The sequence below is a fragment of the Mytilus edulis genome, chromosome 11 (assembly GCF_963676685.1).
Source record: "Mytilus edulis chromosome 11, xbMytEdul2.2, whole genome shotgun sequence".
Taxonomy (NCBI): domain Eukaryota; kingdom Metazoa; phylum Mollusca; class Bivalvia; order Mytilida; family Mytilidae; genus Mytilus; species Mytilus edulis.
Window position 1 is genome coordinate 45412805 of NC_092354.1, and position 15117 is coordinate 45427921.

At 32.6% G+C, this 15117-nt stretch overlaps 3 protein-coding genes across 3 annotated transcripts; 1 reads left to right on the forward strand and 2 right to left on the reverse strand.

Moving 5' to 3' along the window:
- The first annotated feature begins 1017 nt into the window (after positions 1 to 1017).
- On the forward strand, positions 1018 to 2325 carry LOC139494304 (uncharacterized protein F54H12.2-like). The gene has a single exon (XM_071282470.1). It carries the CDS (start codon positions 1018 to 1020, stop codon positions 2323 to 2325), a length of 1308 nt encoding a protein of 435 aa, XP_071138571.1.
- A 1904-nt stretch (positions 2326 to 4229) lies between these two features.
- Positions 4230 to 9188, reverse strand: LOC139494305 (uncharacterized). Its single transcript, XM_071282472.1, has 3 exons — positions 6242 to 9188; positions 5625 to 5961; positions 4230 to 5511 (listed from the first exon to the last, which is right to left on the reverse strand). Exons 1-3 carry the CDS (start codon positions 9186 to 9188, stop codon positions 4230 to 4232), a joined length of 4566 nt encoding a protein of 1521 aa, XP_071138573.1.
- Positions 9189 to 10575: 1387 nt separating this feature from the next.
- Positions 10576 to 14907, reverse strand: LOC139495673 (uncharacterized). The gene is made up of 5 exons (XM_071283995.1): positions 14564 to 14907; positions 14098 to 14163; positions 13873 to 13953; positions 13334 to 13399; positions 10576 to 12984 (listed from the first exon to the last, which is right to left on the reverse strand). Exons 1-5 carry the CDS (start codon positions 14823 to 14825, stop codon positions 12542 to 12544), a joined length of 918 nt encoding a protein of 305 aa, XP_071140096.1. The 5' UTR covers positions 14826 to 14907; the 3' UTR covers positions 10576 to 12541.
- Between the last annotated feature and the right edge of the window lie 210 nt (positions 14908 to 15117).

Genomic DNA, 15117 nt, shown 5'->3' on the forward strand with positions numbered 1-15117 from the left:
TGAAATGGTTGGGTTGGCCATCAAAATTTAATTCTTGGATTTTAAAGAAGTCGATCAAAGATATAAAATAATATGCTGTAATTGTTAGATGTCATTCAAAGGCAAAATGAGTTTGATAATTGTTGTGTCTTCAGAAGATGGAAAAGGTTTATTTACCGATAACAAACCCTACGATTTCAGAGTTAAATTAAATCAAAGAATACGGTTGGATCATAATTGGGTGATCGCCATTACGGAATTTACTTCATCAGAACGTATCGATTCACATAAAAATCCTGAATTATTTATTTTTTCAGACATATGCCAGAATAGTTTCATTGGAAATAACGAACATCCATTACTTAGAAGGACATATTTTGACAACGCAAAACAAAGAAACATTATTTACAATACTCCGTATTATATTCAGGTCAGACAGGGTGAAATACAACAAATTCATTTTTATATAAAGGATGACAAGGGACAAGATGCTTCATTTTTACAAGAGAAGGTGACCATAACGCTTCATCTGAAAAAAAGATCCCCTTGTTCGTGAAATGAATAATTATCTAACAGATCCTCTCATCTGGAAAAGATTTCATAAAAACATGGAGGGGAATAAATTTAACGCATACAGTTACAGACGATTGAAAAGAAAAAATCAATTAGGACGGGGACTTCATGGTCGTTTTAGACATTCTTACATGATTCCTGTGAATGTGAATGCAAACGACACCGAGACAAATTCCATCAGTACTACCATGGTATCACCTGTTGTTGCCTCAGAAGATAGGGCAACTTCAGAAATGAAGGACGTAAAAGAAAAGAAAAAAACCCATGTTAAGGTGTCGAGTATTATAAAAAGAAAAAACAAGAAAAAAAAGCTCAAAACGAAAAAGGAACGCAAACAATCAACATCAAAAACAACCAAGAAGAGAACCAGACGAGCTTCAAAAAAGAAATTCAACAAAGACTATTACGATAACGTTTGGAGTTCAGTTTCTGTTAAAAAAAAAAAAGAAAACGATAAAATAAATTATGGCTTTTTTGAGTGAAGATAATAAGGAAATTGGCCTTCCAATGGAACTTTCAATATTTGCTTCTCCCCCTAACCAAGTGGCCATAGATAAAATAACATATACAGAGGAAAGGCCAATATCTAATCTGATTAATGATTCCACACCCATTGAAATAGTAATCTCAGGAGCTGGTAATGATTACATTGACTTGAGAAAAAGTCGTCTTTTTGTTAAATTACAAATTTTAAAAGAAGACGGATCTTACCTGCAACCAAAAGAAAAAACGGGAATTATTAATTTACCGTTACAGAGTATGTTTTCACACATTGATGTATACATGAACAACAAATTAGTATCGGCTAATTCTAACAATTATCCATGGAAATCGTACTTCAAAGTTATACTGTCTTCGGGAAGCGATGAACAAAATTCTCAACTTCAAAGTCAGCTTTTTATGAAGGATGATGACCCTATGGATTCGTTGACATTAAATGCTGGATATGTTAACAGATATGAATACACAAAAGAGTCTAGGACATTCGAATTAGAAAGTAATTTGATGGAAGATGCATTACTTTTGGATAAGTACTTGATTAGTGGCGTGGACATTTACATGAAACTGTTCCGTTCCAGTGCTCCTTTTTTACTGATGTCCGGAGAAGCAAAACCAAATTACAAGGTTAAAATATTAGACGTGTTCTATAGAACTGCTAGGGTTAAAGTGGATCCGGGTGTTATTTTGAATCATAGGCGTCAAATTCAAGAATCTCCAGCTAAATATTTGATTAACAGAAGTAACGTAATACAAAATGTCATACCTCTAGGATCAACAGAATTTTACTGGGATTCTTTATTTCCGAAATCTCTACCTTCTAAAGTTGTGTTCGGACTTGTTCCTCAAAAGGCAATAAATGGTGATTATACGGCCAATCCTTTCAATTTTCAACACTTTAACATGTCATGTATTACTTTGAAAGTCAATGGTGTGGAAGTGTATGGATCACCTCTTAACATGGATTTTAGCAACAACAGAAATTACACAGCAGCATATGTAAGACTTTTTGAAATATGCGATAAATGGCAGAAGGATACAGGATTAAATATTTCTTTGAATGATTTTGGGAATGGTTATACGTTCATAGTGTTTTCCTTAGATCCTTCTGATTTCCAAGAAGATTTTCTCAATTTGGTAAAACACGGAAATGCTCGATTAGAAATACGGTTTAGCGTACCCACAACAGAGGTTGTGAATTGCATGTGCTATTACCAATCGCAAGCCATTTTGACATGTGACGAGACAAGAAATATAAACATAGTGGAACCATGAATGCAAGAGAACTGATCGTTTTTTTAAAAGACTTTAAATGTTTAAATAAAGTATCTATCTGTATAAGTGACATTAATGGTTTGCCTGCTACCGTTGTGAATCACTACCCTCAACTATTTATTATCAATCCTGGAAAACATTGGTTGTGTGTATTTTTCTATGACTCTACAAAAGCTGAATATTTTGATAGTCTGGGAAAATGTGTAGAGTTTTATGGAACTAATTTAGCAAAGTTTATAAGCAACAACGCTAAAGATTGTTTTTCAATACAGAGACAATTACAGTCTAACACTTCAGATATTTGTGGACTTTATGTTGTATGTTTTGTAGTGATGAAAGTATGTTATCAATTTTCAATTTAAAATTTTAATGATATGTTTACTGATAATGTATTTGAAAATGACCAATTCATTAAAATGTTTTTTTCTAAATAAATATTAGATGTAAAAAAAAAAAAAAAGTTTTGTTCTTTTTACGAGGGGTCTTCTCTGATATGAATATAAAACTCATATGCGACGTATCGTCTTCATTTTAAACAAAGTCATGGAGAAGGAACACACTCTTCTTCCTTTTTCATCTCCAACCACAATATATATCTCTGGACCAACTCAAGCAGGTAAATCGATTTTTACTAAAAAACTTATAGAAAATGCTGACGTAATGTTTACCAAACCACTGGAAAAAATTTTATATGCATATTCCGAATATCAACCATTATTTGACGACATTCAATCGTCCAACTTAATATTTCATGAAGGTCTGCCTGATAAACAGAAAATAGAAGAATTTACTCAAGATACTCAACATTCGTTAATCGTACTGGACGATTTGATTTCTAAAGTAGTACAATCAGAGGAAGTTTTACATTTATTCGCCGTCACTAGTCACCACAAAAAGGCATCAGTGGTCCTTATTTCACAATCTTTGTATCCTCCAGGTAAATACTCAAAAAGTATTTCCCTGAATTGTGCTAATTTTGTCTTGTTTCACAATCCTAGAGACATGCGTCAAATTGTAACGTTCGCATCACAAATACTTCCAGGAATGACTCGATATTTCTTAGATGCATTTTTGAAAATTACAAAACAGAAGTATGCATACATACTTATTGACCTCTCGCCTCATAGAGAAGACAGACAATACATGCTTAGAACGGGTATTTTTCCAGGTGACACCTGTATAGTTTACAAACCTATATAAAAATGCATTCTTGTTCGTACGATCATTTGGTGATAATGAGCAGGCGAATGAGGTCAAATGCTGTGTTTCTGAAGTTTTTATACGAAGCTGGTACAAACCAACGAGTTGCAATCTTATCAAATCTGACTAAACCACAAATCAGTGTTCTATCTGAAGTAGCTTTAAATATTTATAAAGGAGTATTCCCCAACAAACAAAAATACGTCAAGTCATTAAAACCATATAAATCCATTGTGTACCAATTGGGAACAAAATCAGTAGGAGTGCGAAAAAAGAAACAATTATTGATTCGTCATAATAAACTAATTCCTAGTTTGTTAAGACCTGTTATGGATTTTTTGCAATGATGGCAAAAGAACTAGTTTTGTTATCTAAAAGAAAATATGATGAACTTTTAAAATCTGCGTCAGAGGATAAACAAGACAAACCTACAGGAGAAATAATGGAAAACGAACATGGCGAGAAACCGCAAATTTCTAAACCCATAGAGCAAGTTCCAAACTCTGACCCAGCTGAAATGGGACGGTTCGTTGAGAAGATTAACGACGATGCGAGTGGTAAACCAGGAATTCTAGATCAACCTCCTAAGAAAATGAAAAGAAAAAATATGAAAAAAAAAACTTAAAATGGATATTATATTAACTTTTAATTATGTAACTTCTCATTTGTACAATAAAAATCTTCAATAAAGGATTAATGTTAAGTCATTTGTTGCAACAGTAACCGAAAGGTAAAGTAGTTAAGTCATTTAACAATCTTCTCTTTGTATATACCATTCTGTACTCCTTTTCCTCAATCCTGTTGTATAATTTCCTTTTACATGCAAGTCGGGAAATTTTACGCGGATTGGTAGTCTTTATTGTTTTGATAGTTTTATTCACCACTACGTCACAAATAGATGAAAAATTTATTAGATCTGAATTCATCTTATTGTCTAACGAAAAACCTCTCACTTTACACTTTTCATTGCCCGATGCCAATCTGTAGGCATAATTCTTAGGTCCTCCGGCCACAAAATGTGTGATGTGTTTATCCTCAGGTGAAATTTCATTTGTTAATTGTCCTAAGTAATTGCCAATAGGAAGTGTTTTTGAGATAATTTTATCTTTATCACAAAAGATGATCGAGTCTGTGTCTACATACAATGTGTTGTGACCCACTTGTTCCATAACGTTGTAGAGCTTGATTCTGGCCCAACAGGTAGTAAAAGATGCTATGAAGATGTTGGTTTTAACGTCTATGGGGATAAAAGGGGTCTCGTGTACATGTTCTATTTGTATGAAATCTTTACTAATGATATGGAAATCTTTTACATCCTTCCGGGGATCTGAGAGTAGCTGAAAGAACTTATCTCCCTCGTGTTCGTGGAAAAACTCTGTTTGCCTCATATTTAAACGTTGACCAAACTTGCCCCAAAAACTATTTAAACATATTTTTGCCAAACTACGGAGTCCTGGATTCTTTTTTATATTATCATAATCTAAATGTATTCCCTCGTGTTTTGCGTAATCAGCTATATATTCCATCTTTTCTTGATCTGTTTTACACTCCTGTGGGAAACCTGATGCTTCCTGTTTAAATTTCAAAAATAGATTGACGTAGGCATCAAAAAGGCCTCCCACACCCGTAAAAGGATCATGCTTTTTGAATTCTTTAAAATGATACACCTCGTATATTTTAAGGATTTCGTATCCTTTGGAAAGAGCCAGCTCCACTTCAGGAGTACACCATGTACCAACAATGACTCTCTCGTCATTGGTGCATGTGCAGTCGTTTTGGTTTTCATCATCGGCACACTTTTTGCAAAGTGGAAACTTTAATTTTCCATTGGAAACGTATGGTAAAACGGGATGAAAAAGACGTCTGTGGGGTAAAATCTTTACTTTAACCACCCCAAAATACTTGGAAATATCTTGAAAATTCGATGTTATGATAACTGGATGTCCTATGGGGTATTTAGCATACTTGTTGACGCTAGGATACAAGCTGAAAAATAAAAGAAGGAAATTATCAACTAAGTAACCAAACAATGTAACATAAAAGAGTTCTGAATATACAAATGAATCAAAAACAGTACTTATTACATTATTTTATATTACCTTGTGAAATCATAATATTCAATTGTCTCTCCTGGTTCTGCGCATTCATGGTACAGTTTAATTCCGTTAGTCCTTCCGCCATAAAAGCTATCCCTTACATTTAATCGGTCTGTAATATCTAATGTAGAAACTAATTCTCTCATTTGGTCATCTGTCGACATTAATTGATGAAATTCGTGCTCCCAGATGCACACATACTCGTATCCTAGTCGTATCAGTTCCCTTTCTTTCTGTTTGGTCATAATATATAGTTCGGCCATCGAATGTTTTGTCTTCGGATGAGTTGTCTTTGTTCTATCATGGGGAAAGCAGGAGGGACAACCATGGAAACAACAACCTGAAATCATTAATGATAATAAGAGGGTTTACATCAATCAATGCGCCGCATTACTTTAACAATCGTTATTCAGTTGTAATAGGTGGGAATCGTTTTGATCGTCTTGAAAGAAATCGATAAATAATAAGAAAAAATATAATAAATTTATAAATATATAAACAATATAATAAATTTATAAATATATAAACAATATAATAAATTTATAAATATATAAACAATATAATAAATTTATAAATAATATTGTCGCCGCCGCCTCCTATGCCCTTAATTATTTACTCACCTAAAAATTCGTATGCCGTTTTCTTTGGAGAATGGACATAACCATCTAGTCTAAAATTCGTGCCTGGTACTTTGTGTTCTCCTCGACCATTTAGTGCGTGTTGTATGTGAATTGGTTTTCCTGACCGTCTACTACGCTCCATTGTCCATTCCAACCATTGGATTGACACTTTACTGAAATTGTCTCTTGATACGTAACCCTCTGACGGAACTACTGCAATGGGACTTTTAACGAAAACTGTTCTTCCAATTGTGTACGCATTAGACGCATCTATCGTTTCCTTTAATACCCATTCACCGTCAGGTAATTGCACTTGAAGTGAACCGTTCACAAATTTCGAGGGACACTTGAGATTTGTGTTCTGGGTTAAATCCGTCACACACGTTTCATATTCTTCCTCTAGGAACAGTTGCCTGTAGATGGCTTGACAGACAGAAGCAATCGTGATGTAATTAAACGGATCTATACCTTCGGCGTGCGTTATTATTTCGCCTTTTTCGTTAGTGTCTTTTACAGATGTCACGTCAATCATAATTTTACGAAACTCCATACATCCTCGCCTCAAAATATCTACATCTGATACGCAATAATTGTACATCTCCGACTGAAAGTCAAATATTTCATTTTCTTTTGAACGGTACCAATTCCAAAATAATTGGGCTTCTTCTTCTCCCATATAATCGACTCCATAATATGATGCAGCCGGATAAGGTCCTTTATATGATTGGTGTTCTTGGGTGTTGAAGAGGTGTGGGAAGTGACCCTTCTGAAGCTCCTGAAGACCAAAGCATTGTGGAATCTTCGATAACTTCATATTGATAAAGTTGATAGAATCGAGAAATGTAAGGTCTAAGTTTTTCGAGACATGCATATAGACAATCTTTGAGCCATCGAAGATGATTTTATCGGGTTTTACACTGTGATGATCTATGAGTGCATTGAGTAGGGGGTAGTTGTCGAAACCTTTGGCGTTGTGTGCTATGAGAACCGTGTTTTTGTAATGGGGGGTCATGATGTGAGAGCAGAATTCGTAAGGTACGTTGTTACCTCTAAACACCCTCTGTCTGTAACCGCAACCATCTTTACAAGGTAAAATCCTTTTGTTCTTTTTTACTATTCTACAGTTTTCACAGCGACTCCCACAAACGTCACACTTAGAGTTTATCGTTAAATCATCGTTTTCACAAAGGGTACAAGTAGATTGCAAAACAGCAAAATTTACCTTGTGCTCATTTAGTCCACACCAAGACTGATGACAGTTGATGCAAATTTTACAAGAGTTACATCTCGTTTTCATAGCACATTTCGTTTTACAAGGTTGGCTGGGTACGTAACCATTAGAACATTGTTCTTCATATCTACATCTGACCTCATAACAGTTCGTACACATTTTGCATTTTTTACACCTGTCTGTTGTCGAGCATTGTTTCTCGCACGGTTCGCCGAGCAAATGACCTTCACTACAGACCATTTGTTCATTTTGTGTTGTTTCAAAGTCGTAAAAAAAATATTTCCTCGGTTCCTTTTTACTAGAATTCCAAATAGATTTCCGCTGATAACACAAATGGTCTCCTAATTGATATTGGAAACAATTTTTACATTTCCATTCCCCGCATCTATGTTGTTCGGGTGCTCGTTTGTTTCTTTCTAGGACTTTTTTACAAGTTTCACACTGGTAAAACCTTTCGCACATTGATTTGTCGCAATCATGGCCTCTGATGGTTTTAAGGGAGTTGTGTCTTTTATAACACGCTTCACTACGACATGTTCGGTGGCAGTCTGAACAAGTAACTTGATCGTTACTGATCTTACATTGATGACTACCGCAAACGTCACATGTTTCGCTACAGGAGTGCCTCCCCTTGTTTTTATACGGGGTTAAACAGTGCGAACAGAAATAGCCAAAACCAAAATAACCATTTATACTCCCTATGGCATCGTAATGTCCATTTCCATCTGCATCACCCGTAAGGTACAGGTAAATGTTTTTACGTTGGGAGTTATTAGCCACACGATAAAATTTGTTGCCTAATTTTGAGGATAACACCAAAATATTGAGGTCCAATAGGTTTTCAAAGCTATGAATGTCTCTAATGCTTAGGGGTTTGTCAGTTGGAAGATTTGCTTCTTTACATAAGGTTAATGCCATGGTTTTACTGTAAGATTTATTATTCACAGCGGAATCACTCACGTGTTTGTAATAACTTTTGGTAGTCATGCCATGTTTCAAGACTTTTTGAAAAGTGTTCATGTTGGGGTCATCGTCTTTTGTGATCTCTCTCCATTTGTTCAGGGGAACGACTTCGCAGAGCTTTAAAAAACATCTACCAATCGCTGTTGCCATACACATTTCGTCGTTATTCGATACCTGTAATAATGACTTTTTTAGGGCAATTGAATTACGGGTCCCTTTGAGTCTTGTTATGGGTATCGTACCACTCCCACTAGGTACTGCAATGCTCCCTATTGTGACTTGCATAGCTGTATCCAAGGGTAAATTTTCGTCGGAATTTAGGACGTTTTCTACTGCATCCATGACCCTTTGCGAGTTAATGTTGGACCAGTTATCCAATGGTACGACTATCGAATTATTCAATTCGGGATGTGAAATGATAACTCTTCCGAGGTCATAGTCATTTCCTCTGGCCCTACCCAGTACGTCATCGAACATACCCCCAAGTTCGTTTTGAAGATTGCGCATTTTTTTATTTTTCCAGGTATCTTTGAATTTTACTTTGTATGTAGTCTCACGGGCTAAATTTTTGGAGAAGGTTTTCTGTCCCGACATTTGAAATAAATAAGGTAAATCTTCGTTGTCGTTACCACTCCCCCTTTGTTCGATGTCATCCATAGTCAATGTGATATTAGGGTCGATACTGTTTTGAAGGGACGTGTGTACACCTTGAATAACACTCCCACCCTCTTCAAAGTTGTAGGGGGTAGCCATGTAATTTGTCGTTATAGCATCCATGTCCATTACGTTCGCATCCACCCTTTGATTCAAGTCATCCATGGTATATACTATATTTTGGTTCAAACCATATTGAAAGTGTGTTTGTGATTGAGGGTCCATATATTGACTAGCAGTAGCTCTGTAAGTGATGTGGGAGTGACTTGTTGATGGCATATTTATGTCTTTGATATTTTGAATAACATTAAAGTCGTTTAAAGCATCCAAATCGAAATTAATGGCTAGGTCATCTGAATTTGAAAATGTATTGATGTCATCTATAATTTGGTGAAATTCCAAATGATCTTTCAATTCCGATGATAAGTTGAATTTAATATAACACTTTTGACATGTCAACAAAAATGATAGTCTGTCTAAAACTTGGGAGTTGTTTAAAAGGCAGTTATCTGTAGCCCAACTTATTAAACTGTCAGCATCTGTAAATGTGTTCAATGTATATGTCAAATTGAATGACAGAAAGTGTCTGATCCTATTTTGTATCAAAGGATGATTTATTAGGTCATTGTCTAATGCCCATTGCTGCAAGTCCTCTAAAGATGTAAAATCCTTGACAATACTGTTCAAACTTGGTGATTTATGCTTCATTGTTTTTGGTTTTGTCCATTTACTGAAAAATATTTGTTATTATTTGGTTTTATTTCTTTGGTATTTGTATTTGCTTGATTCTGTTAAGATAAAAAAAAAAGTGATACCACTATTCTAAATTTTTAGTTTGATTTTACTAAAAGCAAAAATATTTGAAATGTTTACTTACCTTACATTTCATATGTTTCCATTCAAATAAAATCTTGTTGATTTTACTTGGTTTTATAACCCCTAAAATCATGTCATAATGTTAAGGTTTAAGTATTCTGTGTCATGACCTTGGATACAGTCCAATGAGTTTTACATAATAAAATATTGTTGTATAATTGTACTGTTTGTATGAGGTAATTTTAAGGTTCAATAATTCTGTGTCATGACCTTGGATACAATCCCATGAGTTTTACATAAAATATTGTTGTATAGTGGTACTGTTTGTATGAGGTAATGTTAAGGTTCAATTATTCTGTGTTGTGACTTTGGATACAGTCCAATGAGTTTTACATAACAAAATATTTGTATAGTGATACTGTATGAGATAATGTTAAGGTGCAATTAGTCTATCATGTCATCATGACATTGGATACAGTCCAATGAGTTTTACATCATAAAATATTGTTGTATAGTGGTACTGTTTGTATTAGGTAATGTTAAGGTTCAATTATTCTGTGTCATGACCTTGGATATAGTCCAATGAGTTTTACATAATAAAATATTGTTGTATAGTGGTACTCTTTGTCACACATTTTTTTTTCTTAATTATAGATAAATGAAGACATAATGTTCATAATGGTTTTAATCAAAATATATACATTCATCATGAAACAAACATACATATTAAAATGCTTTTGGTTATGGAATTTCAGGTAAAGGAATGCAATATATTTTAACAAATATCACATTTATCTTCAAAACCTACAATATTAAAATAACTGTTCATAATTTTGTGTGTTTTTTTTTAATTTCAAAATCTTATATTTAAAGAATATTTAATAAACAATAACCAAGTAACTTCTTATCAAACTAAATTAATTATTTTCCCCCTATGTTTCTTTTTATAAAACAAGTATTTGTTTAACAAAGCAATTACAGACATAGTGATATCAGAATTTCTTGGAAATTGTATGGCCATATTAGTCTTGATATATTTGGGATGAACACAAATAAATATCACATTACCTCCATGTTGTACACAACTAATTTATAAAATAAAACTTCCTCAATAATAACTAAGTATTATTATTATTTGAGATCATTTCTTTAAAAAACAACGTATGAGTAAAAATCACCTGAGTAACATTTTAGCACCAATTCTTTAACACACAAAAAAAAAAAAATATCACATAACCTCCATGTGGTACACAACTAATGATTGTATAAAATAAAACTTCCTCAACAATAACTAAGTATTATTATTATTTTGAGATCATTTCTTTAAAAAAACAATGTATGAGTAAAAATCACCTGAGTATAACACACAAAAAAAAAATATCACATAACCTCCATGTGGTACACAACTAATGATTGTATAAAATAAAACTTCCTCAACAATAACTAAGTATTATTATTATTTTGAGATCATTTCTTTAAAAAAACAATGTATGAGTAAAAATCACCTGAGTAACATTTTAACACCAATTCTTTAACAATAATAGCACCTTGACTAGTTTATTATTTTTTATGAAGAACAATGACATATGTCATTAAAAATATCAGTTTAAATATAAAAGTCACAACAGTTATGGCAATAATATCAAGTAAAATATATTCATATAAAAAAACAGTGATGAGGTAATACAAATCAAATACCTTTTAAAAAAAAATAACAAGTGTCAACAATAAAAAATTAACAACCACTGGTGTAATTGAGTTTTTAAATAATTTCATACATGAGCATAAAATTTTTTAAACATCAATACATAAAACATGTATACCAACAACAAAAAATACTAAACTACTCTATATACATCTTTAATATGAGCATCATATTCTGCAATGGATAAAAAAAAAAAAAAATCTAAATGAAATTTACACATGTAAATTAACCCTTTTATGAAAGATGTAAGTATATTTCTTTAGGTTGAAAAGTTTAACATTTTAGATTTAAAACTAAAACATGTGTATTATCCAAGTGAAGTCAAATAATAATATACATTCAAAGGCAAAACCAAATACACCCTTTCACCATAAAGCACTTTTAAAATTAGGGAGACACCAAATCCATAGTTAAAAAAGTATGTACCATTGAGTGTTTTGGATCTATTGTTTTTTAATAATAAGAATCCTCCCATAGATATAAAAAACATATTATATAACTAAAGAAATTGGTGTATGTATCTTCACTTAGATACTAAAAATAAATGCATTCACCTTACTATTCCCCCCTTTATGAAAAACATCACCCACTCTCCAACATAAAAAATAAAGGCTCAAATACATTGACCTAAATAAAAAGGATTAGGCCTAAAAATCAAAACAAGCAAAAATCTACTAGCTAATGAGTGTATTTCTAATATGTACAGACTAATTGTTTTCAATTCTTTTATTTCAGGTGAGAAAATGTATTCAAATTTCATATGAGAGGGTAAATAGTTTATTTTTAAAAATTTCAAGTGTTCAAAATATACCATTAAATTTTCAATTAAAGAAGAGATTATTCTTTTAAAAAAAATTTGTGTTTATAAATAATTAAATAAAAAATTACCAGAGTTCAACAATTAAGGAAAATATAACATGATTAAAAATGTTTACAAGGCTGCTTCTAACTGTTTCTTCTTGTTGCGGGTTCTGATGGCCACTGGTTCATTCAGTTCTACCATTTCCATGGGTGGAGCAGACGGTTCGGGTGATGAGTCTCTGTTTTCAAAAAAAGTAGTAGGTGAATCTGATGTTGGTAAGGGTATGGTGTGTTCAATTGGTGTAGACTCAAATGAAAAAACAGGAAGTCTGTCTATGGAATAGTCGGGTGTTGATGTCGGAGGTGGAGTGAGTGATGGCGGGACAGTAGAGGAAATCATACTCAAAAAAGAGGTCTGTGTTTGAGATATCTGGTGTCTGTCAGCTGTTATGGTGGTGTTGTCTAGCGGTTGGTGTAATGGCAAATATGTAGTGTTTCGTTTCAGTTGTAGTATCCATTTCAGGACAGACAAGAATGTAAACATCCCAAAAATTCCACACCCTGCCCAGAATGCTGTAAAACAAATTTATATAAATATAAATTAAACATATCATCAGACCTTTATATATATATATATATATATATATATATAATAAATTTTATACATGTCTGTAAAATCATATCTCATATATGTTTACTCCATTGTTTTACTAGTACTATTATAAATGAGAAAAAGTATTCAGTTATCTCCCTTTATTGATGCATGCAGGGGAGATAATTAAATCCCTTTAAGATATAGGGGGTCATAAGTTTAGATGTTTGAGAGTGACAACAAAACAGGTTCAAGATATCCATTGTGTTCCAGCAATCAAAGTTCTTCTGTATTTAAAGAGACATAACTTAAGTAACTATAGATGCATACCTATCATAGCAGTTTCCATGGTGCTTGACATCTTGTCACCATATTTCATTATTGTTTTGTCCTGTACTGAAATAATAAAAAAAAAATATTATAAATAAATCATTACTATGTTGTGTAGGGCCCTTTCAAAAAAAAAAACCTGCTCAATAATCAAAATGTTCCATTTACAGAGTTACTGGGATAAGTCCTCAATTGGCAAGAAACCTCATGTTAAAATTTCAAAGTTATATTAAAAACTGATGTGTCCACAGACACTGACAACACTAACACAGACATAGACTGTCCCACATACCATAATACAACCATTTTATTTTCAGTCATATAAAAACCTGACCCCCAACCATTGTAGAGAAACCATTTGGAGAAATGTCATGCTCTGTACAGTATAAAGTTCTATATAATTTGATAAGAGTAGGCATCTTGGTAAAATTTACTGCCCCCAACATTTTACCATCAATCCCCCTTTTAAAAAAAAAAAACATATTGTACTGTATATAGCTGAAGTATTACTCATTAATAATTGTATAATAAAATCTTACTTTGATTTGTAGTCAGTGTTGTAGACTTTTTCTGTTTGTTAGTCATTTCCAATTGAGAATTCTGTAAAACATTGTCTGGTACTACAAAATAAATGAAAAAAAAATTAATAAAACATGTTTAATTCCTTCCTTAAAAAAAAAACCACACACAAAAACAAAAACAAACTGGCAGTATCTTACTTAAGTATTGAATATTAATAATCATACTTAAATAATAAATCTTACCATGAACTGTAGTTATTTCCTGTTTCCTAGTTGTTTTTTCTTCCTCTGGTAAAATATTGTCTGGTACTGTAAAATAAATGAAAAAAAAAATCTAATACTGGAACTGATTGAAAACTTGTTACAATCTCACATGACATTGAAAGAGAAATTTGATATTTCATACCTAGTTTTAAAATAAATTTGTTGGAAATGTTCCCATGGAATTATAATTTTGATCACTCACACTTACTGCAAAAATCAACTACAAAATTGTTTAATTATGCACATACAGAATACATTCCATGGGACATGAAGATCAGATTTATTTATCCTTCAACTTTATAATAATTCCTTGTCAGGAACTGGTCGGATGCCCTTAGAGTTATTCCCCCTTTTTTTTAATTTTCGAAATAAGGCAAACTGTTGAAATCGTTAGAATGGTTGGACTTTAAGACATAAATCTTGTGAGGGTAATCATAAAACTTACCACATTCTATCTCATTGCAAAGCCAATTGCATAATTTGTTGAACACGTGTACCACTGTTGGCGGTTGCTCTTGTGCCTTAAGAAAATTGATAGTACAATTACAACTTTCCGACTGAATTTCAATAATTCTGACGTTTTGAAGAATGTTTATTTCTGTACTACAGAAGCAGTTGGCAATTGCCGTTTCATATTTACAATCTATCTGTCCTTCTGCGTTTAAAACTAACAATAACACAAGAAAATGTACGATCCAAAATGCCATGTTTGTTTTCTAATGTACCAATGAGAACGTGATGGGTTGTAAACAACAGAATAAAAACATCGGAATCTTCATAAAAAATATAATATATAGCAAACAATATAAGTATATTTTATAAACAAATCAATTTTCATCATATTTTAACACACATAATTAACGTCGTAAGAGAGAAAACTGAAAAAATTAACTGTGGTAATTACATAACTCCTTACGGTTCACTAAATATATATGTTGGAATGGATATGTTATTGTTTCCGGAACGTTACATAAGATATTTAATTTTCCGATCATTTTC

Bases quoted from the DNA above. Each gene is read 5' to 3' on its own strand.
- LOC139494305 (XM_071282472.1), bottom strand. From the start codon at position 9,188: ATGGCTACCCCCTACAACTTTGAAGAGGGTGGGAGTGTTATTCAAGGT. The intron at 5,962-6,241 runs GTGAGTAAATAA...TAATGATTTCAG, and splicing joins AACGGCATACGAATTTTTAG to GTTGTTGTTTCCATGGTTGT. The intron at 5,512-5,624 runs GTAATATAAAAT...TTTATTTTTCAG, and splicing joins GAATATTATGATTTCACAAG to CTTGTATCCTAGCGTCAACA.
- LOC139494304 (XM_071282470.1), top strand. From the start codon at position 1,018: ATGGCTTTTTTGAGTGAAGATAATAAGGAAATTGGCCTTCCAATGGAA.
- LOC139495673 (XM_071283995.1), bottom strand. From the start codon at position 14,825: ATGGCATTTTGGATCGTACATTTTCTTGTGTTATTGTTAGTTTTAAAC. The intron at 14,164-14,563 runs GTAAGTTTTATG...TTTATTTTACAG, and splicing joins TTGCAATGAGATAGAATGTG to TACCAGACAATATTTTACCA. The intron at 12,985-13,333 runs GTATGCATCTAT...TTTGTTTTACAG, and splicing joins CATGGAAACTGCTATGATAG to CATTCTGGGCAGGGTGTGGA.